This window comes from Mastigoproctus giganteus, chromosome 7 (assembly GCF_048544385.1).
Source record: "Mastigoproctus giganteus isolate SK-2022 chromosome 7, ASM4854438v1, whole genome shotgun sequence".
Classification (NCBI taxonomy): domain Eukaryota; kingdom Metazoa; phylum Arthropoda; class Arachnida; order Uropygi; family Thelyphonidae; genus Mastigoproctus; species Mastigoproctus giganteus.
Window position 1 is genome coordinate 126890418 of NC_143581.1, and position 14491 is coordinate 126904908.

The 14491-nt window shown below is 37.2% G+C and overlaps 1 protein-coding gene across 1 annotated transcript in view; it reads right to left on the bottom strand.

Moving 5' to 3' along the window:
- unc80 (unc80, NALCN channel complex subunit) overlaps positions 1–14491 on the bottom strand; it is a 1843891-nt gene that overhangs the window by 1719422 nt on the left and 109978 nt on the right. The window contains exon 5 of the mRNA XM_090378420.1: positions 843–863. Coding sequence (XP_090234546.1) covers positions 843–863 — 21 coding nt within the window. The remainder of the gene's footprint in view (positions 1–842; positions 864–14491) is intronic.

Genomic DNA, 14491 nt, shown 5'->3' on the forward strand with positions numbered 1-14491 from the left:
GGTCGGTTGAGGCCCTGGGCGCAGAAGAAAATATTAGGCCCCTTAAAAAAAAAAAGAGAGACAGGGAAAATAAAAATACATGTTAACCATTTTTTTAAATAAATAAAAAATATTATGTACTATTAATGTTTTATTTCCAATAAAATTTGAATACAATATATGTATAATATAATTAATAATAGCATAATAATAATCACAAAGTTTTGAACTAATATGTTCAACTAATTTGTTGGGGTTTTGCGTGGCCCTTCAGAAGTCGGAGTCCAGGGCACGTGCCGGTGCACCCGCCGTTAAATCCCCCTCTGATTACAGGAAGTTTTATTTTAGCCAGCAAGTTATAAATTACTGCAATTAGTTACCTACATGGGTTGTAGAGGCTGACAGTTTGGGGAAATTCAAAGGTCAGATGGATAGTTACGTACGGGAGGAAGGAAACGCATAGGTTGTTTATTTCCTTTTCTTTTATTAATTATTTAATCTTTTTATTATTATTATTTTAATATATTTTCCTTTTTTTTTTTTTTTTTTTTTGGCTGGTGCAGCATAAGCCTTAGGCTTCCTTACACCATATGGTGATTACTAATACTAATCTTCTTGAAATTCTATAATTTAGAGTTTGGAAATCCCTATAATATCTTCAACCAGTCTTAAGTTACTGTATCATAAAAAATATCACTTAAATGTTACCATAATTTGTAAATTTAATGCTCTGTAAATATTTTAAAAGCTTCAATGATGATAATCAATGCTTCATTGATAATCTAAAGTGCATAAATTAAACGTTTTTTAAATTAACAGCTAATTCAGCAAACAGAGAAAGTTCAAAACTTTAAGTTACTCACCTTGCATGCTTCTCGCTGTTCCTATAACAAAGATATGGAAATTAAAATGGTATTTGGAAATTGTGTACAGTTTTTCTATATAAATTAATCAGTAATGAAAACATGCTTCATTTTTAACACATCAGGTGTACTGTTGAACACAGTTCACCATCTTCTACTTGAATTAAAAAATCTACTAGAATATGTTGGCATAAATTTTAATATGCCTCCAGTATATTCTTTAATTTTGATCTGCACTGTTATTTATTTTTAATTGGAAAAGTATAGCCATAAAAAATCTATAAAGAATAAAAAGTTGGTATACAAAAAAATATCCAGTGGCAGTATATAATTTCAACAGTTTTATTTTTACTACCACTCTGCAATTCTGTGCACAGTGCTAGAATAAAGAACAAATTTAAAAAGAATATGTATTTAAACTCAAGTTTTTTTTTTTTATTGTGCACTGCAAAATGTCACAAAAGCAGGTATGCAATCCATAAGCACGATGATAATTCATTTATCATACGCACTTCAGTTTCTGGCGCGAATGACAGTGGACATCAGTTGGCCGTGGAACATCCTTTGGAGTCATGAAGCCACTTCTACTTAAATGGACAAGTGAATATGCACAACTGTCACATTTGGGCAACAGACAACCCTCAAGTTATTCAGGAGGTCACGTTGCATTCTCCAAAAGTGACAGTGTGGTGTGGATTTATGGCCACATTCAATGATTGGGCCATATTTTTTTGAACAGGTAACACTGACTGGACCCAGCACCTGTTCCGTCACTGGACAGTGATATTATGAAATGTTGGCAAATTTTGCAATACCAGAGCTGCAACAATGTGGGTGCCTTCAGGATACCATATTCTGGCAAGATGGTGCACCACCCCACATCCACCGTCATGTCCAAAGATTGCTACGGCAACTTTACAGATGAACGTGTCATCCGCCATTGTTTCCAGACATCTTGGCCACCCCAATCACCGAACCTTGCCCTGTGCGACTTCAGGTTGTGGGGTTTTTGAAGAATCAGGTATATCAGGAAGGATGTCAAACTCTGACAGATCTGAAGGACAGCATTAGATGTCATGTGCTGGCTATTCCAGTTGACATATTATGTTCTGCTGTAGAAAATGCTGATATTCGAATGGAAACTGTTGTTCACGAAAATGGAGGACACACTGAAAAATTGCAGCAATGTTCAAGAAATTTGTATGGCTGCAGCACCATATAGTGACAAATTTTGTAACTAATTTTTTTTTTCCAATAAATGGTGAGTGCATTCTTTATTAGTAGTAGTAGTAGCAGTGGCATGTGATGAAAGAAAGCAAGTGTATGAACAGCATCAGCCAAAAAAAATAAAAAAATAAAAAATTACAAAACAATTCCCTCAAATGTTTGTCCAGTTCCTTCTTAAATTTATTTAACCTATCAACTTCCACAACAGATGGAAGTTTGTTCCAGCAATTAACCACCCGCTGGCTAAAGGCAAATTTCTGTACATCTATTCTACATCTGTCTTTCCTCAATTTGAATTTATGTCACCTTAGGTTCAAAATATGAATATAAGGTGACATAAATTGAATGAAGTGTAAGAATCCCAAAAGAATTCAGCGTGCTCAACCCATTCAAGGCTTTTATTAGTAGTAGTAGTAGCAGTGGCATGTGATGCAACAAAGCAACTGTATGAACAGCATCAGAAAAAAAAAAAATATATATACAAAACAATTCCCTCATTGAGGTGATTGATGTGTGTACCTCAAGGGATTTGATTGAGGTGTATACCTCAATCAAATCACCTCGCAGGTGCCTAGTCTCCAGCTGCTGCAATTTGCAGAACTTAAGCCTTTCTTGGTAAGAGGATCCCTTTATTCCCCTCACCAATCTTGTTGCACTTTTCTGTACACGCTCGAGCAAATCTACATCCTTCCTAAAATGAGGCCTCCAGACATATATGCAGTACTCAAGGCGTGGCCTGACCATTGCCTTATACAGAGGGACAATCACCTCCTTTTCCCTACTAGCAAAATTCCTGTATATCATTGACAAAACTCCATGACCTGCCCTGTCAGCCTGTCTGCATTGCTCAGAAAACTTCATATCTGAATGCACAATTACTCCCAAGTCTTTTTCATTTTCTACCACCTTAAGTGTAGTACCACACAGTTGGTACATTTCTCTGGGGGTTACTTCTACCCATATGCAGTATGGGTAGAATTAACCCCAGAGTTACTTCTACTGAAGTAGTGGCAACTGAAGTTTATCAATGTCATTTTATCATTTGTCAATGTTAAACTTCAGTTGCCACTTCTCAGCTCACCTGCCCAAATTTTCTAGATCCTGTAACAAACTGCCATTACTGTCATTAACAACCCTGCCAACCTCTGTATCATCTGCAAACTTCGATACTAAGCCTGATATACCTTCATCAATATCATTGATAAATACACAAAACAACAGGGAACCCAACACAGAACCCTGTGGGACTCCACTAATAACATTAGTCCACAAAGAGCAGCACCCATTGATTACCACCCTCTGTCTTCTTCCACTTAACCATCCTTTATCCATTGTAGCAATTTACCCTTAATACCATTCTGCTCCAATTTGTACAGTAGTCTTCCATGCACAACAGTGTCAAAAGCTTTCCTGAAATTTAAGTATATGATATCAAAATTATTTTTTGCATCGAGTTCCTTTGTAACCACATCATAATATCCAATCAAATTTGTCAGACAAGACTTTCCCTTAACAAACCCATGCTGTGTCTGAATTATTGCTACAGTCTTGTCTAGCTAGATGATCCTGCAATGTATCTTTAAACAGTGACTCCATTATTTTACCCGGAACAGAAGTTAAACTAACTGGTCTGTAAATACTCGTGTCACCCTTCAATCCCCCCTTTGTGAATTGGGAGTACATTTGCACATCTCCAGTCCATGAGGACCTCCCCTGAGTCCAAGGATGCTCTCATAATTATGGCTAAGGGTTTGCTTACTTCCTTTGCCACCACCTCTAATATAACTGGATAGATCCCATCCACCCCAGGTGCCTTTCTTATGTTTAACTTCAATTTCCCTTCCACTTTGCTCTCAGTTATTACAAAATCATTAAGCACCCAGCTACAATTTGATAACCTTCTGGCATTTTCAATCCTTAATAACTCCTCATGTGTGAATGTAGATGCAAAATACTCATTCAGTTTGTTTGCTATCTGAGCAGGATCATCAACAGTGAAACCATCGATATCAAGTGAACCAATCAGATTATTCCCCTTCCTTTTAGAGTTTATATAAGTAAAGAAATCCTTGCTGTTTTTCTTAGTATCCTTTGCCAAAGATTTCTCGTAATCTGCCTTCTCCTGCCTAACCTCCTTTGTGACTTAATTACAGACTAGCTTATATCTGCCATAGGCTTCTGAGTCACTTGATAATTTATATGCATCCCATGCATCTTTCTTCTCTGTTAGAGTCTCATTAGCATTAGCATTAGTAGAGGCATTTGATGCAAGAAAGCAAGCTTATGCAGCATCAGCCAAAAAAAAAAAAAAAAAAAAACCCACTTCACCCCTCTGTTCGTTCAAAATACCTGTCCAGCTGAGCCTTAAACTTATTTAGGCTATCAACCTCCACTACAAGGGATGGAAGTCTGTTCCACCAACCAACCACCCGCTGGCTAAAGGCAAATTTCCGCACTGTCTTTCCTCAATTTGAATTTATGCACTCTCAGATGATTATTCTGAGCTAGAGGAAGAATCCCAATTAGTTCATTAGATAACCATTTAGGCCTAAACCTTGAACAATATTTCTTAATAGGTATGAAACTTTTAGTAGCTTCCAAAATTAATTCCTTGAATGCTTCCCAATTAGAATTTGCTGTTGGTAACATCATCAGTTGATCCCACTGTACAGAATTTAAAACCTGTCTGAGACCACTGTAGTCACCTTTACGGAAGCAAAAACCCTTTCCTTTATCCCTGATGGTAATTATATCTTTAAGTAAATCCCACATCAGTACACTGTGATCACTGCCACCTAGTGGTTCCTTTATCTGCAAATTCTTAATACAAGAATGATCACTGCTCATAACCAGATCAAGACAAGAAACATATTGTACCTGTTGTTCAAATCTGTCTTCAGTACGAGCCAGATCATAACCTGAAACATATTGTACCTGTTGTCCAAATTTCTCTTCAATACAAGCCTTAGAACTCACTCCAGAGCCCTCTACATTGGGATACTTTAATTTTAACAACCCTGTATTTCACAAAATTTTACCATTTACAATTAAATTCCAATTTAAGATGGCTACATTTCAGGTTTTTGTACATTTACTACCTGAAATTAATCTTTCTTGATTTAAGGCTTTACAAAAATTTTACATATGAAGTTCAAGTTCCTAAGTGAATTCTGTGCCATGATTTAATGTTAATACAAGTTTCACTGCATCATAATTCCTAGTTTATTGTATGTCCAGACATTGCATTAATAAGTGTGATCTCTAAATCAGTATGCAGCAATGCTGCCTTTCCTTTGCACCGTTACTAGTAATAGCTATTGTTTCTTTTTATGGTGTTACATCGGAAACATATTCACTGATAAGTGTCCTTCAGACCCACCAAATACCTGTATGACTTTTCTTAAGAACATCACAGTGATCTTTTCTCACTAACTGCACTAGCGAGTTAATAGCAAATGAACTAGAGATATTACAGACTCAGTGAAAATTAAGTATTGAAAAGCACAAATACAGAAATCACTGGTGACTTGGAGAGGGGATGAAAATATAAACAGATACTTTAGTTTGAATGTCCTGCAAACTTCACACTTGGTTGGGTAGTTTAATATAAGTGCTAAGGAAACTAAAGCCATGAAATTTTGGTTCATTAAGTTTATAAGCTAAGTGCTTTCTAGGCTGGTTTTCATGTATGTGGAAGGAAAACCTCAAGGTCAAACCTAAAACATTTTACATTTGGGTGGCAGGGTAGAATACATTACACTGCATTTCACAGCCAAGAAGAAAACATGAAGAAGAGGACTACAGAAAAAGTTACAGAAAGGTAAAAATTTCATTCAGAAACTGTGTGAACTGTGATGATAGCAACTTTACTGACAAGAGAAGGCCACATTAATCTGGAATTGGATCAAGATGAAACATCTGGAGTTGCAAATGGGGAAATATGAAAAAAAGTATAAAGGAGTTTGTTTCACAATTGTTCACAACCAAAGCTATATAAAGTGAAACAAACATATGGGAAAATGGCTGTGCCATCATAATTATTCACTTTTTTTGAAAGCATGTTTATACAAAAGATGTTGAACAAATTATGTGTCTAATTACAGTATACAAGAATAATATTTTGTCCAGTAGTTTAATTTGTCACAGAAAGGTTTTTAACACAGCACGTGTTAGGCCCTAAATCATGCCCCAAAAGTGGTTGCATAGTACCTGACAGCTACCCAACTTCTTTTTTTTTGTTTTTTGAATTCTATTAATTACAGTACATCCAATACTTGACCTTTTACTAATGGATTGCAAAATCTTATTCAATTTCTTTTTTTTTTTTTTTTTTTTTTTGGATTTTTAACAAAAAATTTAAAAATGTTTACATTATTCTAATGAGATAAAAGTTTTATTAATGCTGTTCAAAAAAAAAAAAAAAAAAAAAAAAATATATATATATATATATATATATATATATACACAAAATATAAACATGAAACTTCCATTTTCCAGTTTAGAAAACAATTGAAAATCAAACTTATAGATATTAAAATGTTTTTGTCAAGTAAATAAAGAAATAAGTGGATAAATAATAATAATAATAATAATAATAATAAATAGGGGGCTCCACTCCTTGCTTGCTTCACTTGCCAACCCCTGTGCTCGCTTCATTCCATCAACGCTTCTCCACTGTTGTAAATGTAGATTTGGCCGAATTGTAGAACGTCTCTAACAACATTAAACTCGTCATTCCTTTCACCATGGCACCTCGAATTCGCATCATATAAGGGCCACCAACACCCTGAAAGTCCATGTTTTCAGCATTAAAAGACAATAATCGGTGTAAAGATTGTTCTAGCCTCAAACGTTTTCTTCAGTCTCCCTTTTTCCGTGTTGTCAAACAACAAAGCCTTTAAAGCATCTGGATAGGTATCTGACGTTGGGAAACATACCTTCCCTCCATGACAACACAAATGTGTGGCACTTCCGAGTTCGCAGTGAAAAGATAATCTGCCGCAATGTTGACATTCATCTACCATATCACCTAAATCGCAATACGATACTTCAGTGGTTTCTTCATTATCAGGATCTTGTGTTGATCTTATGTTACATCTGAGCCATTTAACTGTTCACTGAGTTTCGGCCTGTTCTTTGTCCATATTAACTACCCGCTTCATTGAAGAGGCCTCTGGAGTCAGGAACACTGATTCATCTATAATGCTACTAAAACACTGTCAATAAAATACCAATATCAAACTGTCAATAAAATACCAATACCAATACAAAATACCTTTATTAAATAAACTGACTGTATAAACTGTATATTAAAATAAAATAAAATAAGATGAGAATGAAAAATAAAAGTGCTAAAAAGATGTTTAAAATTACTAAAAACCACTAAAACCATAGCTTTCGGCAGCATATCTGGATAAAGCATGTGTTGTTTGTTTGTTATTTGGTTTTTAGGAGCATTAGCAACTAAGGCCATATTGCTCGAGGATATGCGGTGGTCATTCCCTGACCTTTCCGCATCCTCCGTATTTGGTGGTGACGGGCTCGAACCCCGGTCTAATCAAGAAGCGTGTGCTACGCACTGCTGCTCCTTCCCACCTGGCTACGGAGGCGCCTAAAGCATGTGTTGGACTGCCCACAAATGACAATGGGCCTAAGGGGCACCCCAACCTTATGTGCCTTAGGCAAACCATAAAATCTAGGCAGATGACAACCCGATGCATGCAACTTCCAGGAAATCTCCTTGGATATTTTCCCGGTCTTACACCAGTTCTGAATTAATTTATTAACTTGTTGCTCCAGCCCAAAGGGCTCCTGCGAATGACCCTATACGTAGACCTGACATTTAATAGACTAAGGGCTTTTTCTTGATAATCATCTTTGTTCAACACTACCGTGGATCTACCCTTGTCGGCAGGTAGTACCACAATGGTATCGTCTTGTTTTAATTATCATAATGCTCTCCTTTGTGCAGCCGTTCAATTGGAGGGGGCTTTGCGCACTGAACCTAATGTGCACAGCATCCTAATCCAGATCTTATTAGCTATGTCCTCAGGAAGATTGGCTACAGCCCTCTCTATACCCATTGCTGTATCTGCTATGGGGAATCTACAGGGGACCAAACTAAATTTGGGGCCTAGACTTAGAATCAGCCTAGACTTAGACCTAGTTAATGAATGAATGAACAGAACTCTTTCTGTTCATTCGTTAACTCTTTGTCACTCAGGTTATGGATGAATGCACTTCGGTTAACTACACAACTTTTCCCCACGGCTTCCTCTCTTAATCTGTTATATTTATTCACTTGCCTTTGCCTGTATTCAGAGATTATGTGCCACTGAGGCCAAGCAAAGGAAACACCTAAGATTTGCACACTGGCGCAAATCTGCCAGTTTGGTTCTGTATGGTTTTAGAGTGAAATCACCATTTCAACACAGTTGGTTAACTCAGGCTACCGGGATATACAAGAGAAAGGTGGTAGGTATCTGGATCGGTATATCAGGAGGTGTAAAGAAACGACTGCCAGGCATTTAAGTAAAAGACTGCAATTAGTGCATTGGACACGGATATCTAGAACAGTATTGGCCAAAGCTTTCCGGATTTCGGATAAATATAGGCAAAAGCAAGTGAATAAATATAATAGATTAAGAGAGGAAGCCATGAGGGAAAGTATTGCAATTAACCGAGGTGAGTTCATTCATAACCTGAGTGACAAAGAGTTGATGAATGAACATAAAGAAGTGTTAAGTCTAGGCCCCAAATTTAGTTTGGCCCCTTGTAGGCTCCCCATAGAGGATACAGCTATGAGGAGCCTACAAGGTGGGGAATGTTATGTGGGGGGGGATGAAACGTAGGCTGTGTGATCACCTGGGGAAGCATGATAGGGCTCTAAAGATGGGAAATGGTTAGAGAATCTAAGAATATGTTCATATGGATGGTATAGTCTTAATAGGGATAAGGGCTGTTGTATTCATCCACTCTTTGAAGCTCTTATCCTAGGGATCTAGAGTAGATGAACATTTTGGAATGGTTCGTTCCAGTGCCATTTCCTCAACACACGGGATGTGGACCGAACACAAGTGCTGTAGCTCATGTTGCATACCTGCTGGTGATGTATAGGTGTAAATATATAAATTGTTGGATAACCTGTAATCACTATTGCTGATGAAGGTGGCTGCTGCTGCTGAAAGCTGCAATTTTAGTGGTTTTTAGTAATTGTAAACATCTTTTTAGTGCTTTTATTTTTCATTCTTATTATAATATCATCTTATTTTATTTAATTTATTTTAATATATAGTTTATACAGTCAATTTATTTAATTAAGGTATTTTATTGATTTGATTCAGTGTTTTAGTAGCATTATAGATGAATCACAACTGAAGATGCTTTAAAGTGAACACATAGCAACCTATAATGTCAACATTGTTTAACATCTATGGCATGGTGAAAGGTTTTTTGCTTTTAGGTCATGGAAATCTCCTGCTATGTGAGATGATAGAGGTGATTGATCTCTTGTCAAAGCCATAGGCTAAAACCTCTCTCTCTCTCTCTCTCTCTCTCTCTCCATCCATCCACAAATCCACCTCTATTGCATTCTGATCTTGAAGCTAAAACTTATATATCACCATCTAACGTTTCCTCTAATTCATGCATTAATAATCATGTACATTTCCTACTGTAAATCTCTTACCATAATAAACACATTCCATTCAATGCTTTCCTTGGTTTTCCAACAGGATGGCATTGGAAGAATCCTAAACATTCGTGATCCCTCTAAGACTCCATATCCTGATGGCATTTCTCACTTTCCTTTTAAAATGTGCGTACCAGAGTTTTAATCCTATTTTTTGTTGCCATTTTTATACTTTATGCCTTCCTATTCAACTGCTATTTTTCTGCACTTGAACTTCTTCATATTGATCCACTTCCTAAAGAGAGTGATAAATGACTCCCAATTATTAAAAACTTACAACTCTTCCCAAAGTAACAGGGAAATCCATCAACTTCCAACTTTTAAACTATCATGAAATTTGCCACCTAATTAATATGTTCATACCCTATCAGCATCATTGAACATGTTAATCAAGTGGAATCTGATGGCACCCAAATTACATTAGCATTAGTTGAGGCATATAATGCAAGAAAGCAAGCTTATACAGCATCAGCCAAAAAAAAAAAAAAAACCACCACCCTTCCCATTTCACTCATTTGGTCACTCCAAATGTTTGTCTAGTTCAGCCTTAAATTTAATTTAGCTATCAACTTCCACAACAACGCATGGAAGTCTGTTACAGCAATCAACTACCCACTGGTTAAAAGCAAACTTCTGCACATCTATTCTAACAACTCTCTTTCCTCAATTTGAATCCATGCCCCCCCCCCCCTCAGGTTCTTAATCTGAGCTAGTGGTAGTATCCTGTCAGCATTGAGTCTGCTCAAACCGCACAATTAGATCACCTCGCAGGTGATCTGATTGAGGTGTATAATGCTGCCTTATGTCCCATAAGGTCTGCAAGTTGCAGACCTTAAGGGACATACCTTCATAAGTGCACCCCTTTGTTCCCTCACTAATCTTGCCCTTCTCTGTACTCATTCTTGCAACTCTACATCCTCCCTAAAATGAGTACTCCAGATCTGTACACAGTACTCTAGGTGTGGCCTGACCATTTCCTTAATCAAATGGATAATCACCTCCTAGTCTCTGCTAGCAAAATTCCTATATATCATTGACAAAACTCCATGATCTGCTCTGGCAGCTCATCTGACTGCTCAGAGAACTTCATATCTGACTGCACAATTACCCACAGGTCTTTTTCATTCTCCACCTCCCTGAGTGTAATAGTTGGTACATTTCTCATAGTTGGTACATTTCTCTTGGGTTACTGCTATCCACATGCAATACTTTTCATTTGTCAATGTTAAACTTCAGTTGCCACTTCTCAGCCCATCTGCCTAACTTTTCTAGATCCTGTTGCAGTAGCATACTGTCTTTACTGTCATTAACAACCCTACCAACCTTTGTATCATCTGCAAACTTGGACATTAAGCCTGATATACCTTCATCAATATCATTGATAAATACACAAAACAACAATGGGCCTAGCACCGAACCCTGGGGATTCCACTAACATTAGTCAACATAGAGCACTGTCAATTTATTACCACTCTCCGATGTCTCTCGCTCAACTATCCCTTTATCCATTGCAACAACTTGTCCTTAATGCAATACCACTCCAATTTGTACAGCAGTCTTCCACGTGTAACAAGTATCAAAAGCTTTCCTGAAATCCAAGTATATGATATCAAAATTATTTTTTGCATCCAGTTCCTTTGTGACTACATCGTAGTATCCAATCAAATTGGTCAGACAAGACTTCCCCTTAACAAACCCATACTGTGTGTGTGAACTATTACTGCAGTCTTGTCTAGGTGATCCTGTATCACCTCTTTAACCAGCGACTCCATTATTTTCCCCAGAACAGAAGTTAAACTAACAGGTCTATAATTATTTGCATCACCCTTTGCACCCCTTGGTGAATTGGGCATAAATTTGCACATCTCCAGTTTGTTTGTTTGTTTGTTTTTGTTTTTAGGAGCATTAGCAACTAAGGCCATACTGCTCCGGGATATGCGGTGGTCATTCCCTGGCCTTTCCGCATCCTCCGTATTTGGTGGTGACGGGCTCGAACCCCGGTCTAATCAAGAAGCGTGTGCTACGCACTGCTGCTCCTTCCCACCTGGCTACGGTGGCGCCTACATCTCCAGTCCATGGGGACCTCCTCTAACTTTAAGGATGCTCACATAATTATGGCTAAGGGTTTGCTTACTTCCCTTGCTCCCTCCTTCAATATAACTGGATAGATTCCATCTGTCCCATGTGCCTTTTTTATGTTTAACTTCAACAATTTCTCCTCCACTTTGCTCTCAATTATTACAAAATCACTTAGTTTCCTGTTAGAGTTAGATAAACTTCTGGCATTCCGCTCCTTTAACTTCTCATGCTGAATATAGTCACAAGTTATTCATTCAATTTATCAGCTACTTCAGCAGGATCATCAATAGTCAAACCATCTATTTTAAGTGGACCAATCTGATTCATCCCCTTCCTTCTAGAGTTTACATAAGTAAAGAACTCTTTGCTGTTTTTCTTTGCATCCTTTTCCAAAGATTTCTTGTAATCTGCCTTTGCCTGCCTATCCTCCTTTCTGACTTTCTATATACTTTGTATGCTTTGTGAATGGGTAATACATGCTGTGACACATGTATATATCCATTCTTAATCAGTCAATAAATGAGTGCTTTAATTGCAAAGGCACATTAAATTAACAACTCCTCAATATCAACACACTGATTGAAATTTATGCTATTTGTAAAGTTGGTTTTTGTTTATCATCAACTGTGTACTGTAAAGACTTGCCACACAATTTTATTTGTTCTTTGCTTTATTGAGGTTAATTTTATGTACATTGAATAAACCTTTTATAAAATTATGAGGTGTGTTCTGATTTAAAGCTCAACCCCAAAGTAAGTGTTCACTTTGAGCTTTGAATTCCAGACTTACTTTTTAGCCATTATTTATTTTTAGACACATATTATACATTCTAAAAATTATAGCCTTCGGAATGCATTTCTAAAATACAGATGGCAGCAAATGTATTAATAACTGCCCAATATATATGTCAGTATCACTCAAATAATATTATCTTGGCTTCTGTTACTCAAAAGCCAAGATTAGCATTAGCATTAGTAGAGGCATATGATGCAAGAAAGCAAGCTTATTCAGCATCAGCCAAAAAAAAAAAAAAAAAAACACCACTCCCATTTCACCCCTCCGTTCGCTCGAAATACCTGTCCAGCTGAGCCTTAAATTTGTTTAGGCTATCAACTTCAACAACAAGTGATGGAAGTCGGTTCCACTAACCAACCACCCGCTGGCCAAAGGCAAATTTCCGCACATCTATCCGACATCCGTCCTTCCTCAATTTGAATTTATGCCCTCTGAGCTGATTATTCTGAGCAAGATGAAGAATCCCATTGGCATTAAGCATGCTCAAACCATTCAAAGCCTTATACACCTCTATCAGATCACCTCGCCGGTGCCTAGTCTCCAGACTCTGTAATTTGCAAAACTTAAGCCTTTCTTCGTAAGAGCAACCCTTTGTTCCATTCACTAATCTTGTTGCCCTTCTCTGTACCCGTTCCAGCAGCTCTACATCCTTCTTGAAATGAGGCCTCCAGACCTGTATACAGTACTCAATATGTGGCCTAACCATTGCCTTATACAAGGGAATAATCACCTCCTTATCCCTGCTAGAAAAATTCCTGTATATCATTGACAAGACACCATGAGCTACTCTTGCAGCTCGTCTGCACTGCTCAGAGAACTTCATATCTGAAGATACTAGTGCAAATTCTAAGATATTAGTGCAAATTCAAAAGCTGTTCTACTAGTGGAACAATAGTTCTGTGCCCTGCACAAACAGCTTCAACTTCTCAAATATCTACAACCAGTATCTTCAATGCTGATCTAAAGGTCACTGAGGAGAAGAAACTTAATTAATTTCAATTCTTCTAAAACCCAATCCTCCCTTATTTTTTATAAAATGGGGTCTTGTTGTTGCAATGCTCCTCTTCACTTTCTTGTCATAAGCATATCACAAACAGGCTGTGACATCCCACAACTGATGATGGTATCGCCAAACTTCTCTTACACTTGTAGATGCTATTCAGAAGAGGCCAATCGGATAAATTAATAAACCCCCACTCGCAAATTTGACATCCTATACCAAAGATATTCAAGATTTTCTGACATTACAGTTTTTTACAGGTATTCTAGATTTGCATCTCCAATTACACCTCCTTTTTTCCCAAATCAATCTGAACCTCCCCCACTTGGTCAAACCCATTCACAGTTCAACTTTAAATTCAAAAAAGTAATTTTAATATTCCTCATTCATCCTGTCTCAATCACAGTACTACAAGATATAGGGTACCAAAGTATCCTTGACATTATAACCACTAATCCTGACGTTCTACATTTCTATCAACAAGTTTTTACTTTGGAAGAGAAATTAGTATAATGACATCCTGCTTTTACTGAAGAAAACCTTTGCTGTTTATTGAAACTGAAGAAAAACATGCTGGGGAAGCAGTTATGAAGTCAACTGATTCCTTCCAGAACTTTGAAAGAATTTTCATCACTATTTTTTGAAAACTGTGATCTAAAAAAAAAAAGTCAAACCAATATCTCTCATTTTTTCAACCTTTAACCTACATATGGTGCTAAAATCTATAGGTTTCCACACCTTTTGCATTTAGGAGGCCCAATATGCTTTGCCACCAGGGTGGTTATCCTACTGCAGAGAAGGACAACAACTTTAATCGGGGAGAGAGAGAGAGAGAGAGAGAGAGAGAGAGAGAGAGAG